This window comes from Mustela erminea, chromosome 8, assembly GCF_009829155.1.
Source record: "Mustela erminea isolate mMusErm1 chromosome 8, mMusErm1.Pri, whole genome shotgun sequence".
NCBI lineage: Eukaryota > Metazoa > Chordata > Mammalia > Carnivora > Mustelidae > Mustela > Mustela erminea.
Genome location: NC_045621.1, coordinates 58,762,785 through 58,780,864, shown reverse-complemented (window position 1 = coordinate 58,780,864; position 18,080 = coordinate 58,762,785). Strand labels below are relative to the sequence as shown.

Here is an 18,080-nt window from a genome sequence, read left to right as displayed (position 1 = left end):
GGTATCATATCTGATAGGAAAAATACTAGGAGATGACACTTAAGAACATTTGAGGAAAGAATACTGTTGAAAAACTTTCCCAAGTACCCTTTACGGTTTGGTGAGTTATTCTAAGAATAACTTGGAATTGGCATTCCAAGAACATGTTTATATTGATTTCATAGCTGCTTACTTTCAAAAAGAATTTAAGACAACTCACAGTGAAAACCTAAGTGCAAGTAAGCCAAAACATTTAACACAAAGAACAGGAAACAAAAGTTACCTTAAATTCTGTTGAGGCAAAGAACAAAAAACTCAAAAAACTTAGTGGTGAATTTTCTATTCACCAAAGATATCAAGGAGAATATAATGGGTGTTGTGTCTCTCATTTTCTAGCTAAAGAGAACTTATTAGTTCTTCAAGAACTATAAATATGTATGACAAGAAGAAGAAAAGAAAAAGTCAGAAGTAAGCTAGGGACAGCTACATTGTATGGGATAATTTACATACATTATCACATTTAATTATGGTGCAACCCTGTGAAGTAGGTATTATTAAATTATTTTTACAATTGAAGAAACTGAATCTCAAGAAAATTTAAATTAACCAAAGTCACAACTAGGAAGTGTCAGAACTGGAACTTCAGCCATGCCTATCTAATTCCATAGGCCATCTTAACAGAGAAATGAGTAACCCCTACCTCTGTCTCATCTTACGTTCCAGTTCAAAGCATGCATACACACCCTTATGCACATGTGTTCATACACATACATAATTTTTCCTTTTATAAGCAGGCTATACTCAGAAAGTATAACAGAGGAACTTCAGGAAAATTCTAGAAATAGCAGCTACAAGCTCACTAATCTCATTCCAACTACTATAAAGAAAGTGTCATTTCCCCATTTATGTGAAATATAAAATGCATTTTGTACATTTTTATAGCCAAATCTTAAGGAAAAAATATATCTATCTAACTTGTTACTTGGTGTGATGCTCCTTACATTTTTATCTGTATGGGTACATCCCAGAATTATGCTGAGACTACAACAGTGGGCTTCAAGGAGGGAAAGTAGATCATATGCAGGAAGACCAGTAAACTGGGGGTTTTCCTACTATAGCACCCCCAGACAAAGAGGCCCCATTTCAGAAAAAAAAGTGTGCAAACCTTGCTTACTTCCAGTGTAGCATCACTTGTAAAAGAATCCCATGTTGATGGTCTAAACCAGTAGAAGGGGTCAGCGACCTACCAGAGGGTCAGCTCTGTGAGAGGATCTGAGTTGTTTAGGATCTGACAGAGTGGGAAAAGAACCCCCCAGCTCTCAAATGCAGAAAAGGGTGAAGACTAGGCAGTTCATCCTTTTGGAGAGGTCTTTAGTCCAAGCAGGAAATCTGGTAGGAGTCCAGTCTCATAGAAAAAGTCTGAAAGATAGAGTTAAGGACAGAAGTCTCAGAAGAGTGCGGGGAATTCAGAGAAGAGGACGGCTCATTTATTTTGGGTCTGAGCCAGGTAATATAGACACTTCAGGATAGATGTCTGAGTTCCTGCAGCTGTGTGGGCTGGGTATACAGTGTCTAGAAATTGGCACGCTATTGACTGGTAACTTACAACAAATTTCAAAATCGAAAAAGCGCTTATTCTCTGGCAAAGAAACACAGATAGATGAAGTGACTTGCACAAGTGTCAGGCTGTGGCAAATTCACCACCAGAACCCACATTCTGTGGGTTTTCCTATAAAACACCTTTGACCCATCTCTGTGGGTGACTCCACAATGAAGGAAACAAGACTGGAGGTAGTAGCTATCATGTTTCGGTCTCTCCTTGATCCGTTTGTATGATACCTTGCCTGTCTGACTGATTGCTTCACACAGGGGTCCTACAGAAGCAGTGTACCAGTGGGCTGCTTTAACATTTCCAATAGACATAAGTGTAAGTTAATGCAAATATGGGCTCATTTGAAGTTCCTCTATGGACCATACGCATTCCAATTATCTGGACAACTAATTCATGATGACTTTTAGCTATATTGAATAGCAATAGCAAGGTTGAACCAAAATTAAGGAAATCCTGGAATTACACTATTAAGCACTATGTAATGCCTCTCCCTTCTACTCCAAAGCACATTTAAATGGATTTATTTTTACTGACAGAGGAAAGTCAACCTGAGAATTAAAATCTAGATATGATACCCAAAATAGCTAAGACACACACAGAGATGCAAGAGTTGAGTGTCTTTGGCCCATTGTATACTAGGAATTTTATAAAATAATGCAGAATTTTATTCAGTTTAAATTGAGTGACACTTGTCACAAACTTTATTTAATCTTTTCTGTAAGGTTTAAATTAGTCACTGAATAAGTTGTCAAAACAGTAGTGTTGTTAGAAGCTTTAAGTTTGCATTGTAAACTCTTGGCACAATTTACATTTCTGAAAACATACCTATACTTTTAATATATTATTAAATTAGATATTATTATTAAATATCTATTTAATACTAAGTAATATTAAATATTGCTATTCTCCTTCACTTTCTCTATTTTCAGTGCTTATCAAAATATTTAGTATTAATGGTGTGTATAGGAAACATAAATATTCCAAGTCCTGTTAGCTAAGAGGACTCTCTGGTCTATGACATTTACAAATACCATAGCTATTTCAGGATCACTATTTTTACTAATTCTAATTAAGAAGTATACCAGAGACAGCAATCCAAATTGACTTGAGATTCCTTCAAAAGGTTGTCTTTCTAGCTGTACCACCTTTCATTAGTTACGTCTTACTAATTGTCACATTTGCATTCCATATGTGCACAGTATGGTGCTACCTCACGAAAGGCAGGGAATAAGCAGCAGTGTGAAACATAGGCATTACATTGTAAGGAGACAGCATTTGTGTTGAGTCTGAATGCCTGCAGTTAATTCAGAGAACAAGTCTTTGAGTTAAAATTCTGACATGTTTAGCAAACCAACTATTCACTGAGGTAGGCGAGGTAGAAGCATTGTAAGAACTCGTGTGACAATGACTACACCCACAGTTCTGTGAGCAAGAAATATACTTTATTTCTCAGGTGGAGGTACCCTGTGCACTGGTAGTATGAAACTCTTTATTTTTTTCCCCCAGGTCCTAAAGGGTTTCCCAGAATGTTTACAAGCTGACATTTGCCTACATCTCAACCAGACTTTGCTGCAAAACTGCAAAGCCTTTCGGGGGGCAAGTAAAGGTTGCCTTAGAGCTTTGGCAATGAAGTTCAAGACGACCCACGCACCTCCAGGAGACACCCTGGTTCACTGTGGGGATGTCCTCACTGCACTTTATTTCTTATCCAGAGGCTCCATTGAAATCCTCAAAGATGACATTGTGGTAGCTATTCTGGGTGAGTGTTTCAGAACTGATGGTGACAAATTGAGGTATTAGTTGGGGCAATACGTAGCTTAACATGATAGAAAACAGGATGGATCCATTTATTTGTCAGTACTCTTCAAGAATGATAGGTCATTTTAATTTATTTAAAATTCAATCCCAGTCAAACTGACCTTGCAGAAAGCACATTTTCATACTCTCTCACTTTTGCTCTGATGTGTAAATACTTCCATGACTCTCTTTAGTTCTTGGCAGCTACTTAAGTGTTCGAGGCCAAATATATGAAAACAGTCAACATTTTTCTTCTCGTGTTGGAGAACCTTGGATTCATGTGGATCTCTTAACACCTTAAATAAATGTATACATTGTAAGGTTCTTGCTAGTATATGCCAATGCCTTGTCATAAACTAAATTTCATAAATAAATTTCATCTATTCGCTCTTCGCTTTTACCTGCTGTATCCCATCAAATGGAATTATATGAATCCTTATCTAAGTCATATAGAGAGCTATGAATTTAGCAGTCAGAGATAAAGGTGATGAGGAGATTAAATTCACTAGTAAATTAAACCGGTTTGGGTGCAAAAGAAAGTCCATCTGTCCAATCTGTCTCTTCAAAACCAAATTTAGTCAGTGTGAACTTATAGGATTTCTTTGGAATATTAGAACAGTGTGAAAGAGGAAAGGAGCAGAGAGAAAGATCAGTTTTTCTCCCCCACACCCTCACCAGGATGTTTAAGCCTCACTCCTCCCATGGGAACACCCACCCCCAATAGTTGTGAACATAGGCACTTCTTTGTTTTCCTGTGGATTAAATCCAGGTCCATTTAAATAATGACCATGATCAACAATTTGAAAAAAAAAAAAAAAAAGATCAGCAATTTCCTTTCACTAGATTCTTGATGTTAACATCCAAAAAAGGACAAGGATCTTGTCTGTTTTCTTTGCTGCTGTGTAGAACCAGAGTATGACCTAGCACAGGATGAAGAAGTTTGAGTAATTCCTGTATATCTTGATAATTTTGTTATAGTGACAGTTTTCTTTAAATCCCAAATTGACAAAACACACAGTTTGGTTTACAATTCAAGCAGACAAAGAAAGAAAACATAAATTAGGAGGCAGCTACATAATAAACTTGGACTTTCACCAGGTTTGGCCTTAATATTTTGCTCTATACGTTGCTAGGAAAGAAGCATGCTTCATTGCATTCCTGATCTTAGAATCAGCCTGCCCCAGCTTCTACAGGGAGGTAACAAGCTCTCCTGCCTTATAAAAAAAAGTAATTTTAAAGTGTAGTTAAGCAGTACACTACTGATTGGCTTAGTTTTTTCTCATTTACAGTCATGTAAACTAATTAAAATGCAAAGCTCATGCTGAATTGAATTGAGAGCTTTTCTTTGATAATATCTACACTGAAGTATTAAAACTAAAGAATTTCAAGAATCTTTTTTTCTGTCCCCACTTCCATGTAAATCTGCACCTAAAATCCTCACAAATTATGATTATTCATTCCATGTTTGAAGTGAGGTGTTGTTTTTTTTTTTGAAGTGAGGTATTTATATATATATATAAAAAAAAAGGTAATGTATTCTCTCCCATGTCAATTTCTGTCATAGAGATATGCTCTGATTTCTCCCCATTAAATTCACATTTAAAATAAGAACATTACAGATATTTTTGACCAATTGGAATGTTATTGTTTAAAAAACTCTTTGATAGTGTCCATAGTCAGGTATATATAACCTTGTCCATCAAAAACTCACGTAGCGTTTCCAGAAAGTTTTTTTCTAAATCTGAAAAGAAGCTTCATGATATACATAAGAAAGGACCATTTTACACTACCACTGACGATCTTTAGAAGTCATATGATCAATAATTTATCAGTAATTATTAAGCATGTATTCCATAGTTTTTAAGTGTCTTGACATTCAGAGACAGAAAAATCTGAATGGCCATGACGTTCAGGTAAAATATTGGAAGGAAATTAGACATACCAAGTGTGAAAAAATTTTGACTAAAGTCATAATGTAAGGGATTTAATCATGGACACTCTCTCCTTCCCTTCACCCACCTAAGTAGGTGACCTTGACCTAATCAGTTTACCTCTTTAATCTTCTTTCCATAGTCATAATATTTAAATAATAAGTAGTAATTTCTTTATGAGGTTATTTTAGGGATTAAATGAGATAATTCACCTAAGCATTTTACACAGTGCCTGGCACCTACTTAAATCTCAATAAGCATTTGTTGTTACTGTCATCATCCTCATTATTGAACAAATCCTGGAAAAGCAGGTGGCATGTGAGTAGGCTGAGGAGATGAGGCGGACCCATCAGAAGCCAGATACTGAAATAATCTCGGTTTGGCAAGAAAACAAGAAGGACCACACTTGGAGAATAAAGGCCATTTGGTAAAAAGGCAAGACTATAAATAAAACTAGATTTATTAAACAATTGCACAAATACATCACGGGGAAATCTAAAAGTGATTACTAAAGGGAACAAGGTATGTTCAAATTATACTCCTAGTTCTCTTAGTGTTGGAAACATTCCACTCTACCCCCGTGCTTGGCCTCCTCCCACCCCCAGACCATCCTGAGATAGAAAGTTTGTGAATCTGTCCCACTGCCACCTTTTTCAAATTCCTCGATTGACAAAATTAAACCACACCTACTATATGGCAAGACCCTTTGCTAGCCATACAGGGCAGAGCAGACTAAAATCATGTTTGCTGCATTTCTAGAAGCTTGGCCAAAGAATAAAAACCAGAAATAATAGGAATTATACCAGAACCAGTATGTTAAGAGGTAAAATTCCACTCAGCAAACAGACGTGACTGAGCAGTCAGTAGAGTATACTGGAATTTTGCTGCCCAAGTGTCTGTTGGCCGTGGGATTTTTCCATTTGAAGTCCTTGGTACAAGGATTGGTCAGTGGTCCCCTTGTACTTTTAGGAAGAAAACATTAAGTTCAGACTCCTTTTACCTCTTTTTTTTTTTTTTTTTTAGGAAAAAACGATATATTTGGAGAAATGGTTCATCTTTATGCTAAACCTGGAAAGTCTAACGCAGATGTGAGAGCTCTCACATACTGTGACTTGCATAAGATCCAGAGAGAAGACTTGCTAGAAGTTTTGGATATGTACCCCGAGTTTTCTGATCATTTTCTCACAAACCTAGAGTTGACTTTTAACCTAAGACATGAAAGTGCAAAGGTATATGTTAAGTTTGCTTATTTTTATACTTATGACACTTTATTTTATTCTTGGATCACCAAAATACTTCTGAAAGATCAAGCAAAATGCAATAAAACTTTACCAATTCTGAATTGGAAAAGCCAACTTCATGCTGAAATTTATAAATTAGAGGGAAGGAATTCCCTCTAATTACTTTCAAATATACTGAATAACTTTAAGGAGGTCAATTAAATTTGACCTTTCAAGAAATCTTGGTTGACACACTGGATTTGAAATGGACTTGGTTTATACTGTGCATACCAGTTCTTTGTAGGAAATGGGTCATCCTAGGCTGTTGAAAGTCAACTAGAAGAGCTTATTTTACACAGGGGTTAAAATATTCTCCCAGCTATTACTTACCTCACATACTGGCTAGCAAGGTTTTTTCAATAATAATGGAAAATATTAAACTCATTCAAGTTTAGGTCTGCATGTCACACAATATCTAAATCACAGAAGTATAAATTAATCAGGCTTCAACCCAAATCAAAATTAGTGTAGCTCTTGTAACCCTCACTCTCTTCTACTATGAAAATGTGTCTTTATGACTTACCACTATTTTAAGGATACAGAATTGCAGCCTACAATTTACCACTAGTTTTATTCCTTCCCATTTCTCCCCAAAATCCCATTACCCCAGCTCTGATTCTAAATAGCTTTTTGCCAGAAACCAAATGTTGGGGCTTTTGACACTTTCAAGTGTTTGTTTGTTTGTTTGTTTGTTTGTTTTATGCTAACTAATATGCTTTCTGGGAGAAAAAAATTCTCAAGCCAATAGTTAGGTAAAAGGTAGTAGATTTTATTTTCCCAGAGTTACAGTCATTCCCAGCTACTGTGAAAGACTGAAAAAGGATGAGCTTGTAAAGTCACCAGGGTACCATTTAATAACCTGAAGCATCATCTCAGATAATTGCTTCTTTTCAAAATACTGAGAAGTTGAAAAATACCTAGATGATAAGAGGTTCAAGTTATCAAATGCATATGTTTTTTTTTTTTTTTATGAATTCAGTACCTTATTAAGATCTCGGTTTCATGTGACCAACTTCACTCTGCTTTTGCCTTAAAAAACAACAAGATATCTTTACATAAAAAGTTTAAGCAGCAACCAAATAAAACAGGTGCTTCCATTGGTTTTACTTATTTGGGAGCTTCCATTTTTATTACAAGAATGATAATATTTTCCAAAGAGGAAAGAAGGAAGAACTGGGAAAACAATAATAGGGAATACAAAAATAGGGAATACAATAACAAATTAATAAAATGCCTAAAGCACAGTGTTCATTGAATTTAACCTTATATTTATTGCTGTGAAATTTAACTTTGCAATCATTACCATGTATTTAAACATCAAGCTAGTTGTAATTAACTTTTACTTTTTTCTCTGCAGTAATACAGATTCTGCAATTTTTTAATTATTATTTTTATTTTAACTTTACCAAGTTACATAAAATACATTCCACATGAAAGAATATGTTGTCTCTACATGTTGACAACATTATCCCCAAACACTTCTGATAAATAACTTCTACAACTATGATTTCCTCATCAGATGGTGAAACTACTAGAATTATTCTATCAGTCCATTTTGTAATTTAGAGACAACCAAGAAGCAAAGTATTGCAGCTATTTGCCTGCGATCTAATAATTAAGTCTCAAGTGGTGGAAATGATGTGACATAGTAAAGAACTTACTGATAATACATTATGTTCAAATCGAATAATCTTCCATTTTATCTTCATGTCCATTAACAAAGGCTGATCTCTTACTACGATCACAGTCTGTGAATGATTCGGAAGGAGACAACTGTAAGCTACGAAGAAGGAAATTCTCATTTGATAGTGAGGGAGACAAAGGTAATTCATTTTATTTCTAAAGTTTAAATGTACAACATGTGGTTATTAGCTCTTCTTCCGAGATGCTCATTTACTACTGATTTCAAGGGTGAGTTTCATTCAGGTTTTAGAAAAGCAAATCCTTTGCTTTTTCCAGGACCTAAAGATAGGGTTACTTATCGATAGCTCTTAACTATGTCATTCAGCAAAGCCATCTGATATCTACAGAGACATCACAGATAGAGATATAGTGTAGGTTGGTTGAAAAAAGAAAAAGAGAAAAATTTAAAAAGGATACCAATTAATCGCAGTTGAATAACTACACTTGGGCTCCTAAACAGAATGTTCTGGAGGGAAGACCCTTGTTGCAGCCTGAGTGCTCTGTCCTTTCACATGTATGACGCAGATGAAGATGGTATTTGATAGATCTCTTCATCCTTACACTCTGACAGAGTTGCCACTTCTTGTCCTTTCTGGCTTTTTCTCCCCCTCTAACAATCCTTTATGTTTTACTCATGAATTCAACGAATATTTAACATTTCACATTTTTAAAGAACTACTCAATTTCTGAGGAACTAATTGTGTAAAAACAGCCCCTATCTTCCATAGGAAGGCAAATGGACCACCCTTTGTAATTTTGAATAAAAATAGCAGGTGTGTAACAGAATAACCTCTTACCTCAATGGAAATCCAGATGAAGGTATATTTAATTAAGCTTGGGAAGATAAGAGAAGGTTTTTCCTGAAGAAGTCTCCACTCTTACCCTAGGCTGATCCAACAAGCATTCTAGTCTAAACCTTATCTGGCTCTCAGCAGAACAAGCCCCCTTGTTTTCTTGAATACTCTTCTCTTAGCATCTGTGGTACTGCATTCTTAGAATTTTCCTTCTAATGCTCAGTAATACCCTGAAGAGAATTACAGGATCATTATCTTCTAAACCAGTTATTAGTTATTAGAATTTCTCAAGGTGTGACTCTAGGCCTCCTCTTCCCTCACTCTATACAAACGTTCAAACGTTTTCCTGGGTGATTTCATTTATATTGTTTAATTATGTTCTCACATAAGAGATGTGAATATTTACATTTTAATCCCAGACCATTTGAGCTTCAATTTCATATATCCAAGGACTCTAGAGTCCTCTGTCCTTTCACATGTATGACGCAGATGAAGATGGTATTTGATAGATCTCTTCATCCTTACACTCTGACAAAGTTGCCACTTCTCGTCCTTTCTGGCTTTTTCTCCCCGTCTAACAATCCTTTATTAGAGGACTCTAAACTTGAAATCTCAAAGGACTCTAAAGAACTCTCTAAAGGACTCTAAAGGACTCTCAAAGGACTCTAAACTTGAAATCTCAAAGGCAGCTCAAACTCAAAATTTCCTAAATTGAACTCATGATGTACCTCTGGAAACCAGTCTCTTCATGAGTTGCCATGTCTCTAAATGGAACCACCACCCAATCAATTGCCCAAACCAGATATCTAGACAGGTATCTATCTAGGAGATGACCTTTTTTCAACCTTTCCATCAACTCTGGCAACAAATCTTGTTATTGCTTCTCCAATATATCTTCATTTAGTCTTCAAACTAGGTCCTTTTTTGTTCACTTCTCTCTATCTTCTTAGCCACAACTCTGGACCAAGCTACCCTAATCAATCCCTGGAATAGTGAAAGAACATCTTAATTCACCTCTCACATCTGGCCTGCCCCTCTGTCATCTACTCCTTACACTGGACCACTGGTGATTTTTTTTTTTCCTAAATGCATTTATGTTTATGTCATGCACATATTTAAAGGACTTACCCTCCAAGGACTTCCCCTTCCCTCAACTACCCTAACCTGTTTTTCTCCCAACAGCTCCTCTATTTTGCAGCATTAATTCCAGTTGTACTTCTGTGTCCATTTGCATCATTATGTAATCAATGTTGTTTGCCCCTAGACTCTAAACTCCATGAAGATGGGAAATATTTAGTCACCTGTAACTTTAGTGCTTGTCGCATAACAAGTATTCAGCAAATATTTGTTGAAAAAGTGAATCAATCAATGAATAGAATTCAAGCATCTTCCTTTTGATTCTCTTTCTCCTTTTGACTTCATCCAAGTTCTCTCTTTGGCCCCTTTCTCTCTGAATTCTCTCCCTAGGACAGCTCATCTACACTTCACATCAGCTTCCTCTACACTTCCAGTGAACTAAACTGCCTTCTCTTCCAAGTAAATCATTTCTGCCTTTTTGCTTATATCATTCCTTTAATCAGAATTCACCTCCTATTGTCAAACACAGGCCCATGCACCACACCACACCACTTTTTGTCGACCAAAATTACCTTTTTCTTGTCATCTCCAATGATATATCTCCAATGATATATTCAACTTAAACTCTTTTTCTAAAATGGAATTGGCTTTATAAGCAATTCATGAATTGGGCAGCATCTTATCTAGCAAGTAGAGAGATGCTCCTCAATATATTCTTCTCTAGATTTCCCCAAATATGCAGATTTTCCCAGCACAGTGGTTAATATTTATTGTCCCTTTTCTCTATCAAACTGCAGATTCCTTTAACAAAGAATGGTTGATACATATTTGTTGAATTGGGCTAATTGTTGAGTCCTCTGGCTGATTGAGGAACAATAAACCACTCAAATAGGTGATAATTTATTTCTGCAGTGTCTTTCATTATTCTCTTGGTATCTTTTTCTAAAATCAGAACCATTACTCTCAAGCTGTTCTTCTGTAGGCTTAATCAAAATCTCTTATCCTAAAGTTAATCTCTTGTTTTTTTTCTCGCTGAATATGAAGAACAACTTGAAAATGTTGTCTATACAATAATGTTCCAGGTACACTTGAAGATTTATTAAATCTCCTTTCAATCTTATTTATTTTCCTCATTCTCAAGCTAAATAATCTAATGTTTTTATCTCCTGATAAGGCCCTGAGACCATATTACAATGTGTTGTGCTCATGCAACTAGACATTTCTGAATGATTCTGAAAACTTTTCTTTAATCGCAGACTTAGTCTATGGGGCTTATTTTATATAAAGTATACATAGTGAGGGATTTGCCTGCCTGTAGCTCTTTGAAGTTTCCTGGTGTGTCAATAAGTAAGCATGATTTTGGCAATGTGAAGACAGAATTAACTCCAGTCATCCAGAATTTGAGAACCCATTCTAGTCGTCAGGACTCCATGGTGCTACAGCAAGTATATAAATTTGCTGGAAACAATCCAGTCCCCATTGCCCCAATTTAATGTTCTAAAGGCAGAATATTCATTTTATACATATCTTGATGTAGAATCAATGTATAGGAAAAAATCACATACATAAGTATAAAGAACAGAGAACTTTCAGAAAATTATTGATGCTAAATGCTATGGGGTATAGAAACTAAAAGCTGCTCATGTAGTGCATTGATTATTTTAGTTAGTTTACTGCTCGTGTAAAACACTGCCTTGAAAGCAGACAACCAAGAGTGCTGATGACTGTGAATCACTTAGCAGAGGCATCAAGAACCAGAGAGAAGAACATATGGACTGGTTTTGGAAACAGACAAAGGCTGAGTCCTACACTGCCACTCACTACCTACTCAAGGCACCAGAACTCTTCAGGCTTCAGTCCTCACCACCTCCCACCCCTTCCAATCATGCCAGCTACACATTGTTAAGGAGCTTACATTCAAAAAGATGCATTTAAAAAGAAAAGGTACATAGAATCTCTGGCAAGCTGACTTGAACAAAATAGAAGTTAGCATTGTGGATCACTTATCTCTTGAAATTAATTTGTTGATGAAGGTGCTTTGTCCTCATGAGCCTCCCATTTCTTCTGATGAAATAAACCTACTTCTCAACAAGAGAAAGTTGTTAGTTTAGCTGTGAATTTGAGGACCTCTTGTTGTTTGTTTGTTCATTTAATCTTCAAGTAGTTCTTTTCTTTCTTCAAATTCTGGATTGGAAGAGCCCTGGAACTGCCCAACTTTAACTAAGGCCATTGTAGAAAGAGGTCCTACAGTTCCTGAGATGGAAGTAAAGTCATTGTTTCAGAAAGTGAAGAACAAGAATGATGCTTCAGTGACCTATTTAATGGCTTTTGTTAAGGACTTATTAATAAGGTTGGGCAGGGGCACCTGGGTGGCTCAGTGGGTTAAAACCTCTGCCTTGGGCTCAGGTCATAATCCCAGGGTCCTGGGATCGAGCCCCACATCGAGCTCTCTGCCAGGGGGGAGCCTGCTCCTCCCTCTCTCTCTACCTGCTACTCTGTTTGTGATCTCTGTCTGTCAAATAAATAAATCTTTAAAAATAAGATAAAATGGTTGGGCAGAAGTAAATGAGGTAGAGTCATTTGGAAAATGCCAAACAAGTTGTCTTTAAGTAGTCTTCAAAGTTGGATTGTACTTACTTCAGAGTATACCAATATGATTCACTCATTGGGTGATAGGAATAATAATTTAAGATTTTATGTTGCATACAGTTTATACTATTATACCATTATATATTATACATAATATATTAGTATAATAGCATGTATAATAACACATAAGATATACACACACACACACACACACACACACACACGTATCTTTTAACCGATAGGGGTTTTGTGACCAAATATTTGGAATATTCTGCACAACTCTTTCTATGGAAAGAAAATGCAGTATCAAAGTAGTATAGTAGTATGAAAATTACTGAAGTATGGAGTAAATATATACATTGTTGAACCTACTTTTGTAATAAAAGTGGTTTAATTCTATTAATTTAAGCCTTAAAAATGTAGGTATTATACTTTGGCATCTCTTAGGAACATCTTCTCCAATAACAAATAATACTTAGCTTTTAATATCCACTTTAGTGATACATAAATGTAATTTGCTTTAATTTTTTAAGATAGTTTAAATGTTTTTATCTTGAATTTGTATAAAAAAATAACATTGGTCCCCTTTTAACATTCCTTGAAGCTAGAGAGGAACCAAGGTATTTGAAATCAATTGAAGAAATTTATTTTAGAACTCTATTTTTAATGAAATAACTTTTTTTTTTAAATGCTTCTGGTCCTAAATGCTCAGTTTATTTCAAAACTGTTACCAGTAGGAAATCCAGTGTCAAATGCTGACAGGGCAGGACACACTAAGTGCCTCTCTTTGACCAAAATTTGGATCTATCTACTGAGTCTGAAAAATAAAAATGGTAATTAATCTGAAATAAAGGCTCGATAAAAGATGGAGTGAGGAAGCATTTGCTCCTAGATTGTTTGAAATAGCAGAATGTTACATTATCATTCTTAAGATGGATGGGTCAACTACTCCATCAGGACACTCTTGTCCTGTGCTCTTGAATTCAGTCTGAACCCAGAGAGACATCCACAGGGTAAATCACAAATGCTTTAGAATTGTGAGGAGGTGAACTATCAACCTCCAGAAACAAGAAATTAAAAAAAAAAAAAGTTTTTAATCATCTAAATCAGAAAGCAAATTTGAGGTTTAATTAAACAGATGAAAATTTTTCTTTGTATAATGATGGCTAACAGGAGTGATTATACAATCTCACTTCCAACAAAAGAGAAAAAGTAAAAACTCCCTTCCCTTACTGCCTGTAGAATACTATTTCTACTTAGGATAAGAATAGCCTTAAGAAAAAAATTAGTATCAAGAATTAACAGTACCCAATACTATTTAATATCTATCAAATAATTCACTTAAACTAGAAGAAGTCAGAAATGGAACAGCCCATCAAAATCTAGAGGTACCTGGAGGCTAATTATAATGCATTTTAGCCTAATTTCATGTATTCCCTCAGCCAACCTCCAGCCTAACCCTGAGCAGTTTCAATTTTTAATCCATAAATAGATTGTCATTTCAACTTTGATTTTCAGTGATAGAATATGAAGTTTTGATTTCTCTAATAAGGAATAGAAAACCATGGCTGCAGCGAGGCTGCTTTAAAGAAACTGTCCGTGTGGCCTGGGTTCCGGGAAGCAGCTGGTTCATCATCCAGGGGCAATGAACACAGAAATAAATGTAGAGTAACTCTCCTTATGAATTAGAACAGTTCAAGGATATTAGACTCTTTCTTCTTCTCTTGTGATTCTGCTTTTACCTGGAATTGTTATTATAGAATTTAGAGACTATGTATATAAAGTAATCTGTTCCATTTTACTAGAGAATGAAATCATGATCCCTCATTCACCACATTTTGTGAATATTTGTCCTGAGTTAAATCAACAAGTTATAATTCAACTGAAAAAGATCTCTCAACTGATGGGTTTGTCCCTTGGCATCCAAAATCAAGTCATACTTAGTAAACAAAGACCGAGCAAGGCCCAGGTGGCTGGTAGGACAGAACATTTTACTATGTGTGAGGACTGAAAAGTCTACAGAGAACTCCTAAGACCTCTCAAGCCAAAAACACAAAATGTTGCATAATTTGTGATGTACATTCATTGCAAAGATCCATGTTAGCACTCTCCATACTTGGATTGGAGGCATAAGAAGTAATGGTTAATTCAGTTTACATTTGAGTATACCGGAAAAGACTCCATGCCATGGTTAAAAGAAAGGCATTCTCAGGAAGATGAGAAGCCTGCACTGACTCAAATCCCACTGGTACCCAAACTGCACAAAGGTGTACTCAGAAGCAGGAAGTCACTAAGCAGGTGTGAGGACAAGTTAGAACAGTGAAGCTTTACCCACCCCCCGTACATTTACTACCATAAAATTGGAAATGATTCTTTTTTGAGGAATGAGATATGCTTATAAAATCGGGAACATGGACCAAATTTTCAAGAGGGAAGAAGTTAAAACCAAAGAAAACAGAGGATGAGATGATAATAATGAACTTGAGAAGTTTAAGGAGGACTGTGTCAGGGACATTGGAGAGAAAAAGGAAATGCTGATCTGAAAATTTACAGCCAATTACATTAGTGGTTGAGTGGGGAAATGTAAGTGATGTTGAGCAACCAATGTGTCCACAGTTCTAGAAACTGGTAGGGGTGCTTGGGTGGCTCAATTAAGCAGCCAGCTGACTCTTGGTTTTGCCTCAGGTCATTATCTGTCAGGATCTTGAGATCCAGCCCTGCATTGGGTGCTCTCTCTCGCGCGCGCTCTCTCTCTCTCTCTCTCGATCTCTCTCTCTCAAAAAAGGAAGGAAGGAAGGAAGGGAAACTGGAAAAGTCTGTGATCTTCTCAGCAATGATAAAATCACTGAGTAAGCATGAAATTTTAAAGAAAATAAATTAAACAATCAGTTTTTGCTACATTTAATTGATAGGATATAAACTAACTCCTTAATAACAATTTCACATAAACTTGATTTTTTAAAAAGATTTATTTATATGAGAGAGAGAGTGTGTGTGCATGGATGGGTGCACCGGCACAAGCAGGGGAGGGGCAGGGGAGAGGGAGAGAATCTGAAGCAGACTCCACTGAACTCACAGCCCCATGTGGGTTTAATATCATGGCCCTGAGACCATGACTTGAGCTAAAATCAAGAGTAGGACACCTAACCCACTGAGCCACCCAGGCACCCATAAAGTTGATTTTTAACTCTCTTCATTTTTACCTTGGGCTGTTTTCTGGCTTCTCATATTTTAAATCATGATACATATTTTTTAAATAATTGGAAGTTTCTCTGGAGTGGCTTAAATCAGCTCATTTGGACTTCTATAAATAAGAGACTAAGCACAACCAGGCATAGAGTAGATGGGGACACTATCTTAACCATTTCTCTAAAAAATACTACACCTTCTGGAGTTGTGTTAGTTAGTTATTAGCAGTTACCAGATGGAGAATTATATTGTCTCCCCAGGACACTAATGGAAATAAGTTCTGGGATTTGTCTTTTTGAGTTTTTCTTGCTGAAATATATTCTAAAACAACCGTCAGGGCTAAAATTATCCTGACATTTCAGTATAAAACAGCCAATATGCACTACTGGCTTTAATGTGATTAGGTAAATCCACCTTAATTACTGTATTTAAGCTTTATATTCTTTGCAGTATGCTACACTACCAAACTTCCTGGAATGTCAAGGCCATTACATATACTGAACTAAGGTTGAAATTCATCCCATCAGCCTTTACTACAAGGAAGCTTCTGGTTTTGACCTTCGCAACACACGACTGGCTGCCACATGAGAGGGCATGCGGCTAAAAACAAACAGCCTGCATAATCGTGATATTTTAGAATTAGGACACATTTTCCCTCCTTTTTTCATTTCCTTAAAGTGACAGTGGACCAGATTTTAAGAATACAAAGGACTATTGAGCATGTATAAATAAGGTTATAAATTACAGGGTTTTTATTCTGAGATGTAAACATTATTAATACTGCAGATATTCCTTTAATTCTACCACAGTGTATTTCATTAAGATAATCTAATGTCTTTAAATCAAGAAAAGATTTTCCTTAAGTAGCTACATTCTCAATGGGGAAAAGAGAATAAACAACTTTCCTGGTGGTTTTAAATAAAATTATTTTTTATTTTTATTTTTTTGAAAGATTTTACTTGTTTATTTGACAGAAAGAGAGGGAAAGAACACAAACAGGGGGAGGAGCATGCAGGAGGAGAGGGAGAAACAGGCTTCCCCACTGAACAGGGACTCTAATGCAGGGATGCGAGACTTGATCCCAGGACTCTGGGATCATGACCCAAGCTGAAGGCAGACACCTAACCAACTGAGCCACCCAGATGCCCCTAAAGAAAATTCTTTGTTACAGTTATTTAAAGAACACAACTATTAAAAATGTAGTTTATATATAGTTAGGAAATATAATGTGCATAGATCCTCACGTTTGATTATCTCCTATACAATAATTTTTTTGATAGATTTTGGCAAAGGGAAGAGTGCAAATGGTCTTGAAGACTCTGTAGATACCATAAGACATTATCAGATTTCCAAGAAGCACTTTGAAGAGAAAAAAAGCAGATCTTCATCTTTTATCTCCTCCATTGATGATGAACAAAAGCCTCTCTTCTCAGGAATAGCAGATTCTCCTGCAGGAGTGGGGAAAGCAGCTGGACTCAATTTTGAAGAAACAGTACCCACCTCAGGAAGAATTCACATAGATAAAAGAAGTCACTCTTGCAAAGGTAATCAAGGTTCTCAGGAATCAGATTGCCCCCCTTGGGTGCTAATTGTGAAACGGCACCTTCTCACAAACAAAGAACTGGACTCACACACGTTAATTTAATCTGTTTACAACTTCATGAAATATTTGCAGAGTTCAGATCTCAGGTCATGTATAAAGCATTTGTGTAAATCTGGAAAAGTGTTAATTATTCCTAAACATTGATAGCGTAAGAGGTTTTTGTGGTAGTGAGAGTTAACATAATGCCACATAGAACATCGTGGGAAGGTCTATTGTAACGATTCTGACAGGGAGTCGGGATTACTGAGTATTTCAAGAGAGCTAACCAGTTAATTCTTATATATGTATAAGAACCACTGTACCCACTCCTCACCCCCAACCCAGTCATTTTCTTGGCCAATATGGTAACAGTACAAAAAACACCAAAAAGAATTTCAGTTTTCAGGGAGAAATGCCCCTAAATAAATCATGTTCTTTACCCAACTCATTTAAACACATTTGTTTAACATCTCTAGAGAAGGCATACACAAATATATGGGTTTTATTGTAGAAAAGATGCATGAGACGGAGAATGATGTTTGATTAATGTATGCAAATTTGCTCTAA

General features: G+C 36.1%; 1 protein-coding gene across 7 annotated transcripts in view; it reads left to right on the top strand.

The window, feature by feature from the left end:
• The window catches only part of KCNH7 (potassium voltage-gated channel subfamily H member 7), a 494,539-nt gene that overhangs the window by 463,122 nt on the left and 13,337 nt on the right, over positions 1–18,080 (top strand). For 3 of the 7 annotated variants that reach the window (XM_032355760.1, XM_032355762.1, XM_032355763.1), the window contains 4 exons: positions 3,096–3,350; positions 6,343–6,548; positions 8,323–8,422; positions 17,212–17,475. In XM_032355760.1, coding sequence (XP_032211651.1) covers positions 3,096–3,350; positions 6,343–6,548; positions 8,323–8,422; positions 17,212–17,475 — 825 coding nt within the window. The remainder of the gene's footprint in view (positions 1–3,095; positions 3,351–6,342; positions 6,549–8,322; positions 8,423–17,211; positions 17,476–18,080) is intronic. The other 4 variants (XM_032355759.1, XM_032355757.1, XM_032355758.1 and 1 more) reach the window with 3 other exon arrangements.